Raw genomic sequence first — 14138 nt, 5'->3', positions numbered from 1 at the left:
AGTTTGCAGACGACACTACAGTAATCGGTCTCATACAGGACCGTGACGAGACTGCTTACAGACAAGAGATTGAGCCGCTGGCTGTCTGGTGCAGTCTTAACAACCTGGAGCTGAACACTCTCAAAACAGGGGAGATGATCGTGGACTTCAGGAGAAACCCCCCTGCACACCCCCCACTCACCATCATGAACAGCACTGTGGCTGCAGTGGAGTCATTGAGATTCCTGGGAACCACCATCTCTCAGGACCTGAAGTGGGACAATCACATTGACTCCATTGTTAAAAAGGCCCAACAAAGGTTGTACTTCCTTCGCCAGCTGAGGAAGTTTAACCTGCCACAGGAGCTGCTGAAACAGTTCTACTCAGCCGTCATTGAGTCTGTCCTGTGCACTTCAATAACTGTCTGGTTGGTTTGGTTCAGCTACAAATCAGACATCAGAAGACTACAGAGAACGGTTTGCACTGCTGAAAGGATTATTGGTGCTCCCCTGCCCACCCTTCAAGAACTGTACACATCCAGAGTGAGGAAAAGGGCTCAGAAAATCACTCTGGATCCCTCTCATCCAAGTTACCCCCTTTTTAAACTTTTGCCATCTGGCCGGCGCTTCAGAGCCGTAAATACCAGGACAACCAGGCACAAGAACAGTTTCTCCCCCCGGGCAAGCTACCTCCTGAAACAGTTTAAATGTTCCCCACTTATGCAATAAAAATGTGCAATATTCTTATATTTATTTGTTACCCCTCCATCCAAGTACATCTCTGCATCTTACTTTAATCTATTCCATTATCATCTATAGCACAACTATTCATACAATTTATTTATTTGCGATTTTTTTTTTTCTCTGTGTATTGTTGTTGTCTCTGTGTACTGGAAGCTTATGCGCAAACAATGTCTTCATCACTTACTGCGGAAGCTGAAGAGAGCCAGCCTCCTGCCACCCATCCTCACCATCTTCTACAGAGGAACTGTGGAGAGCGTCCTGGCCAGCTGCATCACTGTGTGATTTGGAAACTGCAAAACAGCAGAAGGAAAGACCCTCCAGCGCATAGTGAGGACAGCTGAGAGGATCATAGGGATCTCCCTCCCCTCAATCCAGGACATCTATCAGGCACACTGTGTACGCAAAGCCTCTGCCATTGTAAAAGATTCATCTCCCCCCCACCCCCCCCCCCCCCCCCCCCCCACCATCTGTTTGACCCTCTGCCATCAGGCAGAAGACTACACAGCATCAGGACCTGCACGGCAACAGCTTTTTCCCCAGACTGTCAGAATCCTGAATAAGCTGATACCACCCAGTATACAACTCCCATCATACACTGCCTTCCTACCCCATAACTACAGGAAAGAAGGAAACCAAAAAAAACAACAAAAAAAAAAAAAAAACAATGGACATTTACATACATCTGCACTTTCACTTAGCTGTGCACTATAAACACTCTTGCACAACTGCACAATGGTCAGTTTACCTACATCTGCACTTAACTCATCCAATGTGCACTAAGGACACTCTGTGCAAATTCACATATGCTAACATAATACCTGCTCTGAGCCACCTCAGTTGTGCACAAGCACTTTATTCTTCATTTCTTACATTTCTACAATTTCACATTTCTACCTCATTTAACACTTTTGGCTTGTTATATTTATTGTTTTAATTTGTGATTTTGTTATCTGAATGTTCCTCTTGGTGATAATGTGATGGTTCTCACAAGAGTATCTGAGCGTGTAAGGATCTAATTGAGCTACAGGAAATTAAAGAACTTTTTTTTTTCTTTTTCTACAGATTCTTCTTCATCTGTGTGTTTGCAGTGCTGATAAACAAAGGTGAATATCTGTATAACACAATTAATATTCATGTAAAACGTTTACTGGATTGTAATATTTCTATTGCTTTATTCTGTTTATTCCATTGAAAAGGGTTTTAAACAAGTTAATACCTGATTAATTTTAGAATGGTTAGGAAAAAAAAAATGTGTCAAATATTTTTCATTTGTATGTAACATTTTAATTAAAGGAAGTTTTTTTTTTTTTTTGCCAAGAAAATAGCCAAGGAATCTGGAATGGCATTACAACAAACAAACAAACAAACATGCTACATGTATGAATGTCAGACTGTGTGTCTACAGTTATAAGTTTGTGTGATTTCAGTGTGTCTGCAGGGGGGTATTCCAAAATGCAGGTTATGTGACATACCCGGGTATGTTTGAGGATAAGCGAGCGGATAACCTCAGCTTTTGGTTCCAAAATCGAAGGTTACTTTCAGGGTATGTTAGTAACCATAGTAACTTGCTCTCTGAAGATTAACCTACTCCGGAGCAGGTTATGTTCTAGGGTTAGATCATTCATTATATATAGATCAGTGGTTAGATCACTTCAGCGCACGTGTGATCTACTGACGAGCCTTCAGTGGGCGTGACAGATAGCACACGTCATTATATAATATTACATATATGATTTAATGATGAACCGCTAATATAAGTAATAAATAAGGTAATATATTATTCTAATATGGTTATTATATTTATTTTATTGGTATATATAAAAGTTATCTGTATAAATTATAAAAACACTATGACAAGGTAATGTTTAATTTATTATATATATTTATTAAATTTTATATTATCATTTCACACATGGATCAGCATTTTCTACAATGTCTAAATTCTAGATAAAAATACATATTTGATATTACTTAATATATAATTAGCATCAAACAAACAATATGATTCATATTCTCAAGGATTAAAGATTAAAAGGACAAAAAAAAAAGATTGCACAACCCATCCATTAGGTTGTGATATGCACTGCATGTGAAAGAAGAAGAAAGAAACAGCATGGCACGCTTTTTCTTAGCGTCTGTTTCCATAGTGACTCATTGATTCATCACTCTGTTGAGTCTTGAGTCTCAACCAGGAACATACTCTGAGTTGAATGAACTTACTCCCTGATGCGGTTTTGGAACCACATACCTTGAGTAAGCAAGGTGCTTCCATATGTGCATTTTGGGGAATAAAATGTGCAGTGATTTGCTGCTCTCTCAAGTTTGTTGGGAAAAGGAGGAAGCAACCTTGTTTCAGATTTAAGCATGGAGATGTTTGTCTGAAATGTGAAAGGATGGCCAGAAAGAAACAGTAGAGTCTGGACACTTTCCAAAAGACTAGAGATCAGTGAACCAGACATTTCAAGGCTGGAAAGATCTAGAACCCCAGAGATGGGATGGGTGGAGCCGATATTTGGCTATGATTTATTGTCCGAAATTAAAATATTTAGATGAAAAAGAGCAAGAACGAGGGATGAAACCATTTTTTAGGACTGCAGTCTCTCACCCTAGATGAAAAACAAGTGGGCAAAAGTAGAATGACACTGGGGACAAGACTGAAGTTAATTCAGACAGGGCCGACATGAAAACCACGGACAAAACCATGTAGGGCCCATATCTCAAGTCCATATCGTGTCCAAACTGGCCCCATCATGAAATGTTGGCTGGGATGAAGATGAGTGTGACTCTCCACTGAACACTTTCCCAGAAAGATGCAATGTGTATAAAGGAACTGAGGAAAAACAGCCCAAGTTGTGGGTGAAGTTGTAATTTGAAGTTCTCCAGTGACATGACGATTTTTTTTTTGGTTGTTTGTTTGTTAATTTAAGTAACTCAAGCGTGACATGAACATACCGTAAAATATTCAGTTCCACATGCATAAAAAGAATATTTATGTAGGCCACACTAACACAAACTGAAAAACTTGTAAATGTTTGACATAATCACGATATCGGCATTTAAAAAGGATGGAGAATTAGCACCTGTGTGTAACCCCACTTTTTTGTTTTAAAAAGTTTGAAAAGTTATACAAATAAACTGGATAATGTCATAAGGTGCGTCCCAAATCACGTACTTATGCACTATTCTATGATGTTTTGTAGTAGAAATAATGCGAGAAGTGCGTTCACTGACAATTCCAAAATGGATAAACTGCACTTTAAATACCCGGCTGATAAACTTAAATAACCAAAAATTGAAGTGTGGAATGTTGGACACTTCATGCACTCAACTGTCACAGCTTTAATGATGTAGCGAAGGGGGAGGGACTATCAGACTCCAATTATGAATGACAAAAATAACCTTATAAAATTCACACACTACATGGTTGAGTACACAGTGCATAAGTATATAATGTATAAGTGCATATGTTGCGTCATTTAGGACACAGTTATAGTCTTAATTAAAAGAAGAAGAAGAAATCAGATTGTGATGACGTTTCCACAGTTATTAACACTGTATGAACATTTTTCTTCTTTTTCTTTTCTTTCTTTAAATACTTAACACTACTGCCAGGTTGTTTCTAACAATGCGCTCTAAAAGACTTCTTCTATTTTGTTAGAAAACACAATTTTTTTTTTTTTATTGTAGTTCCAGCATCTACCAGCAGGGGTTCAGAGGAACCGTAACCAAAAAAACATCTAAACAGGACTCTGACCTCCAGGTACAGAGCTTGAGGAAGTGACGTAAATTTGACATCATCTTTCTCCTGATCGCTGTAATCCATTTTTCAATATTTTTAATTGTTTTGGAAAGTCGTGGAAATGCAATCGTGAGCAAAATAATAGTAACAATAATAATAACATGTATATAGCAATAAATAAATAAATCATGCAAAATGAAAGCTCATTCATCAGAACTTTGCCGTACTGTTTATCCATCGATGACTACTTCCGCTGCATTGAAACCCCGGATAAAGGAGACAAAAGCCTACTTTCGGTTGCGTACGATATATGTTATTGATTAACCATGATCATCAGGTATGTTTATGACTTTTAACGACATCTGTTTACCCCAAACACGTAATACTCCCACATATCTGAACCTACCGCGATCTGTGTAAAGAGACTTAATATAGTTTGTGCGCTCGCATTTGCGTCTGGCCTTGTTTGTTTTGTTTTCCCCCGTAAATTTTTTATTGAAACTAAAATTAACAAACAAAGCATTTGTACGTCATCAAGAGGCCTACATTACACACCATTTAATTAACTAACTATTTGCATGTGTATCTGTGGGAAAATGGTTAATTATTATTTTGATTTAGTTATTAACAGTTTACATATGCATTTTGTATTACTGTATTTTGTGTCCCAGTGCATGTTTGTTTGTTTGTTTGATAGTAATTAAATCTTACAGTGCGTTCAAAGTTCTCAAGGTGTTACCAGTAGGATAAGATGGGTTCAGATCCCCGTTTGAGAACATTTACCACTAAATTATAACATATTTAGGGATGAGTTTAACGGGTGCATAAGGATGGTTCAACATGTAATATATTGTTAAGTGAAATATTTGCTAATTTGTTTGATGCGTATTGACAAGTTATTTGAACAATGACTATGAAAAATCCCAGTTAATACACTAATTATAGGAAATATACACTGCCTGAAAAAATGGTCATCATTTGGATTTTAAATAAGCAAATACTGAAAAGTCTAGGATTGAATAATTATTGCGGTGATTAATAGGTTTCTGGCATGTTATACGTTTTAAAATAAGTCTTTTAATTAGGGCTGTAAAATTAAATTGTTTTAATTTAATTACATATGTTTTAAATTAAATTTTTTTATTTTTATTTTGGGATTTAAAATTGTATTTTTTTTATTTATCTACGTCACTATGTGGGAAGATTTGCCTAACGCCTCCCAAATGTTCAGGCAGAGAAAGAAGGCGTACCTTTTATTCTCGCTGTTCGCTTTGTTTCGTTGTGAAAGCGAAGCTACTTTGTTTGGCCTTCAAAAAGAGGACACAACTAGAAATCAGTGGTTAAGTTGTATTTACAACACTGTTCCAGAACAGTTCAACCCAAATACTCAGATGTGTGCAGCGTATTTTACAGAGGACAAGGACTGTTTCCTGTGAGAGTAGCCTACAATGTTTTACAGAGGACAAGGACTGTTTCCTGTGAGAGTAGCCTACAATGCTTCTGTGTACAAAGGTTGTTTCTGTAAAGTTTTGAGCAGTGAATAGTATATCTTGATCTTTCTATAAAGATAAACTCTCAAAATCTTTCTATCTTATTAAGTGAGGGTTATTTTATAGGATTCTTTACCTAACCTACTGATCGTTATCTTTATAGTTATCGTCCTTGGTGTGAACCGGCCTTAAGTCTCTGACAGTCTTACACATTGTTCTTTTGGTTAATTATTGGTTCTTTTTCTGGTTAACATGTGTCCAATGGTCATGCCTTAACTTAGCAAATTCTAATATTGCATTAGTTTTGAATATTTCTCATGGGAATTTAATAATTTTTGACTTTTCAGCCTGAGTTGAATTTTTTGGCTTATTTTATCTGTAAACAAAAACCTAATAATTCTGAACACCTGAATATAAGGAGTTTTTCTACTTCCAGCCTTTGTGGATAATTTTATATCACTTTTAAATGATTAAATACAAAATTAATTGTAGTTAATAAGATTGATGTGGTTTGGAATTGGTGATATGTGCTTGGGGAAAAAAATTACCTGAATATCAACTTGCGTAATATGCACGCACCGTGAAAGACAAACATGTTTTAAGAAACCAAACCTCATTCTCATTTTAAGCCGATGTGTTAAGTTGTATCATCAGCATTTCCCGTCATGCTTTTAGTTTTTGCAGTTAGTAAACAGCAGCTCCCTGTAAAAGCTGCCACAACCTCGTGGTGATCATGTGATCATCTCAAACGAGCCTGTTGCTAGTGTTATGTGGCTGAGCTACAGGAAATTAAAAGAAATGATTTGTTCTGTTTCTGCAGTATCTACCTCATTTGTGTCTTTACACTGCTGATAAACAAAGGTGAGCATCTGAACAACACATTTAAGATTCATGTCAAACTTTTACTGGATTGTAATATTTCAACCTCTAGAAACCTCCTAGTTTTTATTCTGTTGATTCTCTTGAAAAGTTTTTTTTAATGAATTTAATACAAATTTAGTTTAGGAATTTTTAGGATAACTTTTAGTTTGTATTATACATTTTAATAACCAAAGTATGTTTTTCACCCTGAAAATAGCCAAAGAATCTGTCATGGCATTAAAACAAACAAACCAAGGAATATACCACATGTATAAATGTCAGACTGTGTGTTTACAGATTGTGTGATTTCAGTCTCTCTGCAGGTCACAGGTGATATTGGCGGCTCTGTTCTCCTGCCGTGTTCATCAACTGAACCTGATCTTAAACCTCAAGACATTAATGTGCACTGGAGACACAATGGCAGCAAGATTGTGTATGATATAGTCAAGGCTCATTATTCACTAGAGTTACAGGACCAACGGTACAAGAACAGAGTTGAAACTTTCCCTGATGAGTATCTGAAAGGAAACGTCTCCATCAAACTCAACAATCTTCAACACACTGATGCAGGAACATACAGCTGCATCATCACACCCTCATCTGATCTTCACACTGTACAGGTGATCATCAATGGTGTGTAAAAACTGGATTATGAATATATGAAGGTTTTCATTTTCAAAAATTCACTTCTGCTCTATATCCATTATAGACTGAGCTGTTGTTTGTGATGTTGTTTTTTCTTTACTGTTTTCTTGCAGAATCAAGTGCAGGAAACAAAATCACTGATCAAGAAAATAAAGGAGAAGATACTGAAGCAGACAGGAAACCATTGCTCTGGGTTTACATTGTAGTAGATCACTGATCAAGAAAATAAAGGAGAAGATACTGAAGCAGACAGGAAACCATTGCTCTGGGTTTTTTTTGTTTCTCTTGTGCCTCATTCTCTTCTGTCACAACTTAATAAGAACAGTGACACAAATTACATAAACAGGTCTAGAATTTCAACTTTCTTTTACTTTTTAACTATTAGCTTTTAGCTAAAGTGTTACAACTTTCATTAGTTCTCTCTGTTTTGAGCTGTTATGTTCTTGTTGTTTGTGCTGCATTGTTCCTGCTGTTTTATAACTGAATGAGATCTTGAAACACCAAAACAGAAAGATGTTTTGTTAAAGGTGTTTCATGTTAAAGGCCTTTGAATATGTTACTGCCTTAATTCTGTACCACAAGTGTTCTTTCTTCATGTTGTGGTGATATATCATTTACCACAACTGATTCATTCATTCCTGATATCACATGAGATGAGTTTGTGTGTTTCTACAGTGTACATATGACAAGATGCTCAGGGTTGAGATCGAGATCAGCTATAAACCGTGAGAGAACACAGTCAGCGTCTTCACAAAATCAGTAGATGATATTTATTTGCTTCACCTGCTCTTCTTCAGTCTAATATTCTGGGATCTAAAAGTTACGATATAATCACAAGATAATTCAATGATGTTTTTTTGAATGTCATGCTCTTCTTCAGTCTAATATTCTGGAAGCAGGATTGGATTGTTGTGCCCCCCTCTCTCAAAATACTGCAAAAAAAAAAAAAAAAAAAAGAAAAAAATAAATAAATAAATAAATAAATAAATAACTACTATATGGGTAAAAACAGAACTTTAATTAAATAAAAAAGTGAATAAAAATATTTATTGTTTATGGATTTTAATTTTTTATTACAGTTGTCTAATTGATTTTATAGTCTCAAGCATTCAGAAATCATGGAAAAGAAAATTAAATTTTACTATAACAAAACCATGGTTTATTTTTGTAAGGGTTGTGATGTCCACATGTTTTTTGTTGAAGAAATTATAGAGGCTGTGTCATCAATAGCAAAAAGGCCAAAAATAAAAGACTAAGTGAATATTTGAATTAAATGTTTGGCCAGTAGCCTAAACAAGGATTTGATCAATTACACTTTGGTTCCTTTTGCAGGTATTTGTAATAACATGTTATGAACATAAATTGTTTATTTTGTATTAGCCTACATTATGTATTTTAACAGTGATATTAACCAATCATTATTGCCTCTTTGTTTTTGTTTAATGCATTTTAAGTCATTTTAAAGGCTATTGATGGCTCTGCTTTTATAACCAAAAAAAAGAAGATCTTAATACTTTTATTAATTGAAGAAACAAAACCATGGTTTGCAGTTACCATGGCTACAAGAACCATGATTTTTTTTTTTTTTTTTTTGTTGTTATTCTTGTTTAATTTTTGTAATGGATAATTTTTGTTAGGGGAGATTGTTAGTTGGGTTGGTTGTTGTGTGATTTTTTCTGACATTAAAACACTCTATTAACGTCATCAGCCAAAAATGTTTCACATGATTATGAATGTGCCTGAAAGTGATGCACAGGCTTCGTTTTTACCTTTAACAAATGATTTACAATTTATTTTAATAAATATAAAAAATGTATTAGTTGTGCATTGTAGTTGACACCTAAATGAACACATTACAGTTGTTTTATGACAAGTCATTCTCAAATGCTAAAAAAAAATAAATGATGTGTATTTCTAAAATTTTAAAAATTAATAATGGTTTTTTAATAGTAAAACTGCTTAATTTTATATTGTGTGATTTCTGAATGCTTGAGACTATAAAATCAATCAGGCAACAGTATTAATAAAATCATAACCATAGGTAACTGTCTAGAGCTACAATGGTAATTTATTAATAATACAATTTAATTACACTTTATTTATTTACTTTAATGTTTTATTAAAGTTCTATTTTAACCCCTATTGGTAATTTATTAATAATACAATTTAATTACACTTTATTTATTTACTTTAATGTTTTATTAAAGTTCTGCCCTGATGATGCCCCCCCTGGGAGTTGGTGCCCTACGCAAACTGCCAACATTACTATTCTGCTTAGGGAACCCATTTGGCCAGCAGCGGCCCTGATGGTGCCCACCTGATGTTTAGTAAAGTTAATTAAACTAAGCCTAATTGTTAAGTGTTACCAAATAAATAAATGTAATTCATGTTATTCTCTATTAATTTCATTAAGTTTTTTTTTTTTGTTGGTTTGTTTTTGTTTGTTTTTGCAAGTATTGTGAATCATTATGTTGCTCCCAACCCCAGTATGTCTTAAGAACAATTGCAGAGTTTAAGCCTTAGTTTGTAGTGTTTTAAAAATGTACAAGATGCTGTTTTTGTTGGACTCAGAAACTCAAGATGCTGATTTTGTTGGGCTCATTTCTTATAATATTAGTGTTAATTTTTTTAATTACACAGATTTGATTTCAGAAGAAAATTTTATTTTTATCAAAGCAAATCAGAAATTTTAAGAAGAAGATTGCAATTTTCTATCAGGCTTATATATGTAATATAATTCTTGATTCTTTGAATTGTAAAAATGTAATTCTTGATTATGTACATTATAAAAGAGAAGCATTTAATGCATTTAACTCAGTATTGAATGTTACTCAATCTTATTTTGATCAAAAGAGAAGCAAATGAATGTAATTCTTGATTATGTACATTATAAAAGAGAAGCATTTAAAGTGAAACTTCCTTTCAGCGACCTTTAATCCTCTGGAAAAATGTCTGCTGGTCAAGAGAAACATTTGTTACTGTAAGAGCAGGACAAGATCACAGATCTTCCAGAGACGCCTTCATTCATGAGCTGCAGAGAAACAGAAAGAGACAGACAGAGAGTTAAAACAACAGGCAAATACAGCAACTATAGGAAATACACAATTTGCCTTTCAAATTTATTTTTTTTTTTTTTTTTTTTTTAGTTTTATTAACAGAAGAGAATAACAGCATTAACATAGAATAGAATAGAATAAAGTTGACATTTTTCTACAATAAGAAATTACCTGAATAATTCTTTTTAAGAGAAGCAAATGACAATTTTTTCTCTGTCTCATGGTTCTTCTCTCTTGTTTTCATCCTGATAGACTGAACAATTGTAAAGAGACAGAGAGTATGAAAACTGGATGAGCGAGTAAGAGGGGAGGCACAATCTTTTTGTTTTGTTTTTCGCCCTCACATGTTCCAACTGTCATTGAGTCTTTAATGCACTGTCAAAGCTCGACAAGAATGCAGAACTTCCAGTTATGCTTCTTGTTATGCTTATTTTGTGTGTTATTGTTATTGTTTTTTTTTTTATTGGAAATGTTGACCTCTCACCCCCTTATTTGTTTCTCCACTTGAACTATGTAGGCTTATGTATGCAAAACACCATCCAGATAAATTGTCATTTAGGGTATCCTCAAAGAATTTATATTTTTATCTACAGGTACTTTAGGATCTTTTCCACCCTCAAAGCCCATGACTGAGATGCCCCCAACTGCTCCCCGGGTGCCACCCTAATATACGCATTTGTGAATGAATATAAAATTACATTCAAACATATAACCTGTATTTTATAAAAGTTTATAGGCATATTGGCAAATAGGTCTTTGTATTTCATATGTGCTTGTTTGCTTTCATTAAATTGAACCCTTCTGCACACAAATATTTTACTTTACACACTTTATAAACCTATTCTTTTTTATTGTTATAATATTTGTCTTCAGTTTCATATATTGTGTGTGAAAAGCAGAAAGTTTTTGTAGGCTATTATATTTTGAGGCTTATTCTACATATATTAATTCAGTTGGCTGGTGTGTAACCTGATGCCATTACTTGATTTTGTTTTTTTATTTTTTTTATTTGTGTTGGTTGTTGTGTTAGTAGTAATAATAGGTATTGTGTATAAGAGCATGTGTATATTTTTTCTTTTCAGAGAACAAAATCTTTAAATTACAATTGTCCACTGTTACTGACTACAAGCACATGTCCATAATTTCACTTCACAGAACCCAAAATCTTTAAATTACAATTGTCCACTGTTCCTTTGATAGTCTCTGTCTTCAGCACATGCACTGCCTAAACTTCTTCCTTGCTGTACAGCTAGAACCCTTAACACCGTGTTTGCCTGCCCCCTAGGTCTTTAACATAAACATTACAATTAAACATAACATTAAACATTACACTGCCCTCAAGAGGTTGCAAATGTAAAAAGGCCTATCTATCTATCTATCTATCTATCTATCTATCTATCTATCTATCTATCTATCTATCTATCTATCTATCTATTCTATCTATCTATCTATCTCTATCTATCTATCTATCTAACTGTTCCTGCCCCCTTGTGTATTTTAATTTGCATTGAAATTATTTGTTAATTAATTTATCATTTAGCTCCCCTTAAGAGGTTGCAATTGTAAAAGGTGCCTCACGCAGTGCAAACACATCTCCTTCACGTAGAGTTGATCAGGTTGTTGATTGTGGCCTGTGGAATCTTGGTCCACTCCTCTTCAATGGCTGTGCAAAGTTGCTGGATATTGGCAGGGACTGGAACATTCTGTCATATACGCCGATCCAGAGCATCCCAAACATGCTCAATGGGTGACATGTCCGGTGAGTATGCTGGCCATGCAAGAACTGGGATGCTTTCAGCTTCCAGGAATTGTGTACAGATCCTTGCGACATGGGCCCGTGCATTATCATGCTCCAACATGAGGTGATGGTCGTGGGTGAATGGCACAACAATGGGCCTCAGGATCTCGTCACGGTATCTCTGTGCATACAAAATGGCATCAATTAAATGCACCAGTGATCGTTGTCCATAACATACGCCTGCCCATACCATAACCCCACCGCCACCATGGGCCACTCGATCCACAACGTTGACTTCCAGCAAACCGCTCAGCTGCACAACGCCATACACGCTGTCTGCCATCTGCCCTGTACAGTGAAAACCGGGATTCATCCGTGAAGAGAGCACCTCTCCAAAGCGCCAGACACCATCGAATGTGAGCATTTGCCAACTCAAGTCGGTTACGACGACGAACTGCAATCAGGTCCAGACCCCGATGAGAATGATGAGCATGCAGATGAGCTTCCCTGAGACGGTTTCTGACAGTTTGTGCAAAAATATTTTGTTATGCAAACCGATTGTTGCAGCAGCTGTCCGGGTACCTGGTCTCAGACGATCTTGGAGGTGAAGATGCTGGATGTGGAGGTCCTGGGCTGGTGTGGTTACACATGGTCTGCAGTTGTGAGGCTGGTTGGATGTACTGCCAAAATCCTCTGAAACGCCTTTGGAGATGGCTTATGGTACAGAAATGAACATTCAATGCACGAGCAACAGCTCTGGTGGACATTCCTGCAGTTAGCATGCCAATTGCACACTCACTCAAAACTTGCAACATCTGTGGCATTTTTGCTGTGAGTTAAAACTGTACATTTTAGAGTGGTCTTTTATTGTGGCCAGCCTAAGGCACACCTGTGGAATAATCATGCAGTCTAATCAGCATCTTGATATGTCACTCCTGTAAGGTGGATGGATTATCTTGACAAAGGAGAAGTGCTCACTAACACAGATTTAGACATATCTGTGAACAATATTTGAGAGAAATAGGCCTTTTGTGTACATTGAAAAGGTCTTAGATCTTTGAGTTCAGCTCATGAGAAATGGGGGCAAAAACAAAAGTGTTGCGTTTATAATTTAGTCCAGTGTTTTTGTATACATTTTAATATTTTGTATTAAACTTTAAATGTATTGTCTTTATACCATTTTTTAAAGAACAGAATCTAATATAATATATTAACTAGAAAAAATGAAACATTTTCAATATTCATCTGCATGTGTTATTGTTATTAAATGCTCTTTAGAATAGACCATTTAGAAATGTCTTTCAATTAATTAACAATTATTCTCAGTACATTTTGCTAAAATATGTCTTTCTAACAAGAAAATGTATCAATTTTCAGATGTGGCCCATGATCACAGGACTGATCTGAGACACATATCTCTGAACAGTCAGCCCTCATGCTTTCATTGCCCACACACGACCCAGCTTTAGCAGACAGGATGCATGATGCTGCTGAGACCATCAGTACCAGCTTGACACAACATCAGGCCAAAATTTGCTGTGAATCATGTTTTTTATTTACCAATTCTTTATATTCATAACAATCATTGCTTGTAAATGGGACTACAAATGATAAAAATAAAATTGGTTGATTAGAGTCATTTTCTCCTGAATCAGACACTTGTCGTGGTGCTGTTTATTGGGTGAGGGTAGGGGATAAAAATGCTAATTTTAGTTATTGAGATTAAATATGACTGAAAAACAATGGCTTTAAATACACAATAAAAACATTCTTGACTTAACAAAGTTGGTGTTGGGCATTAGGTGTTGAAAAAGTGTGTACAGTGTGGTCAGAGCAAACATGACTTCCTCTGATGGGGGAGAAGTTTTTTTCTGTCTTTGCTTCAGA

General features: G+C 35.5%; 1 protein-coding gene across 1 annotated transcript; it reads left to right on the top strand.

The window, feature by feature from the left end:
- The first annotated feature begins 4694 nt into the window (after positions 1 to 4694).
- On the top strand, positions 4695 to 7674 carry LOC122144008 (V-set domain-containing T-cell activation inhibitor 1-like). Its single transcript, XM_042754609.1, has 4 exons — positions 4695 to 4798; positions 6772 to 6812; positions 7125 to 7445; positions 7571 to 7674. Exons 1-4 carry the CDS (start codon positions 4788 to 4790, stop codon positions 7672 to 7674), a joined length of 477 nt encoding a protein of 158 aa, XP_042610543.1. The 5' UTR covers positions 4695 to 4787.
- Positions 7675 to 14138: the final 6464 nt, after the last annotated feature.

The sequence above is a fragment of the Cyprinus carpio genome, unplaced genomic scaffold (assembly GCF_018340385.1).
Source record: "Cyprinus carpio isolate SPL01 unplaced genomic scaffold, ASM1834038v1 S000006557, whole genome shotgun sequence".
Lineage (NCBI taxonomy): Eukaryota > Metazoa > Chordata > Actinopteri > Cypriniformes > Cyprinidae > Cyprinus > Cyprinus carpio.
The sequence above is the reverse complement of the archived record's forward strand: the minus strand, read 5'-3'. Positions and strand labels throughout refer to the sequence as shown.

Bases quoted from the DNA above. Each gene is read 5' to 3' on its own strand.
- LOC122144008 (XM_042754609.1), top strand. The intron at 6,813-7,124 runs GTGAGCATCTGA...GTGTGATTTCAG, and splicing joins TACACTGCTGATAAACAAAG to TCTCTCTGCAGGTCACAGGT. The intron at 7,446-7,570 runs GTGTGTAAAAAC...GTTTTCTTGCAG, and splicing joins TGTACAGGTGATCATCAATG to AATCAAGTGCAGGAAACAAA.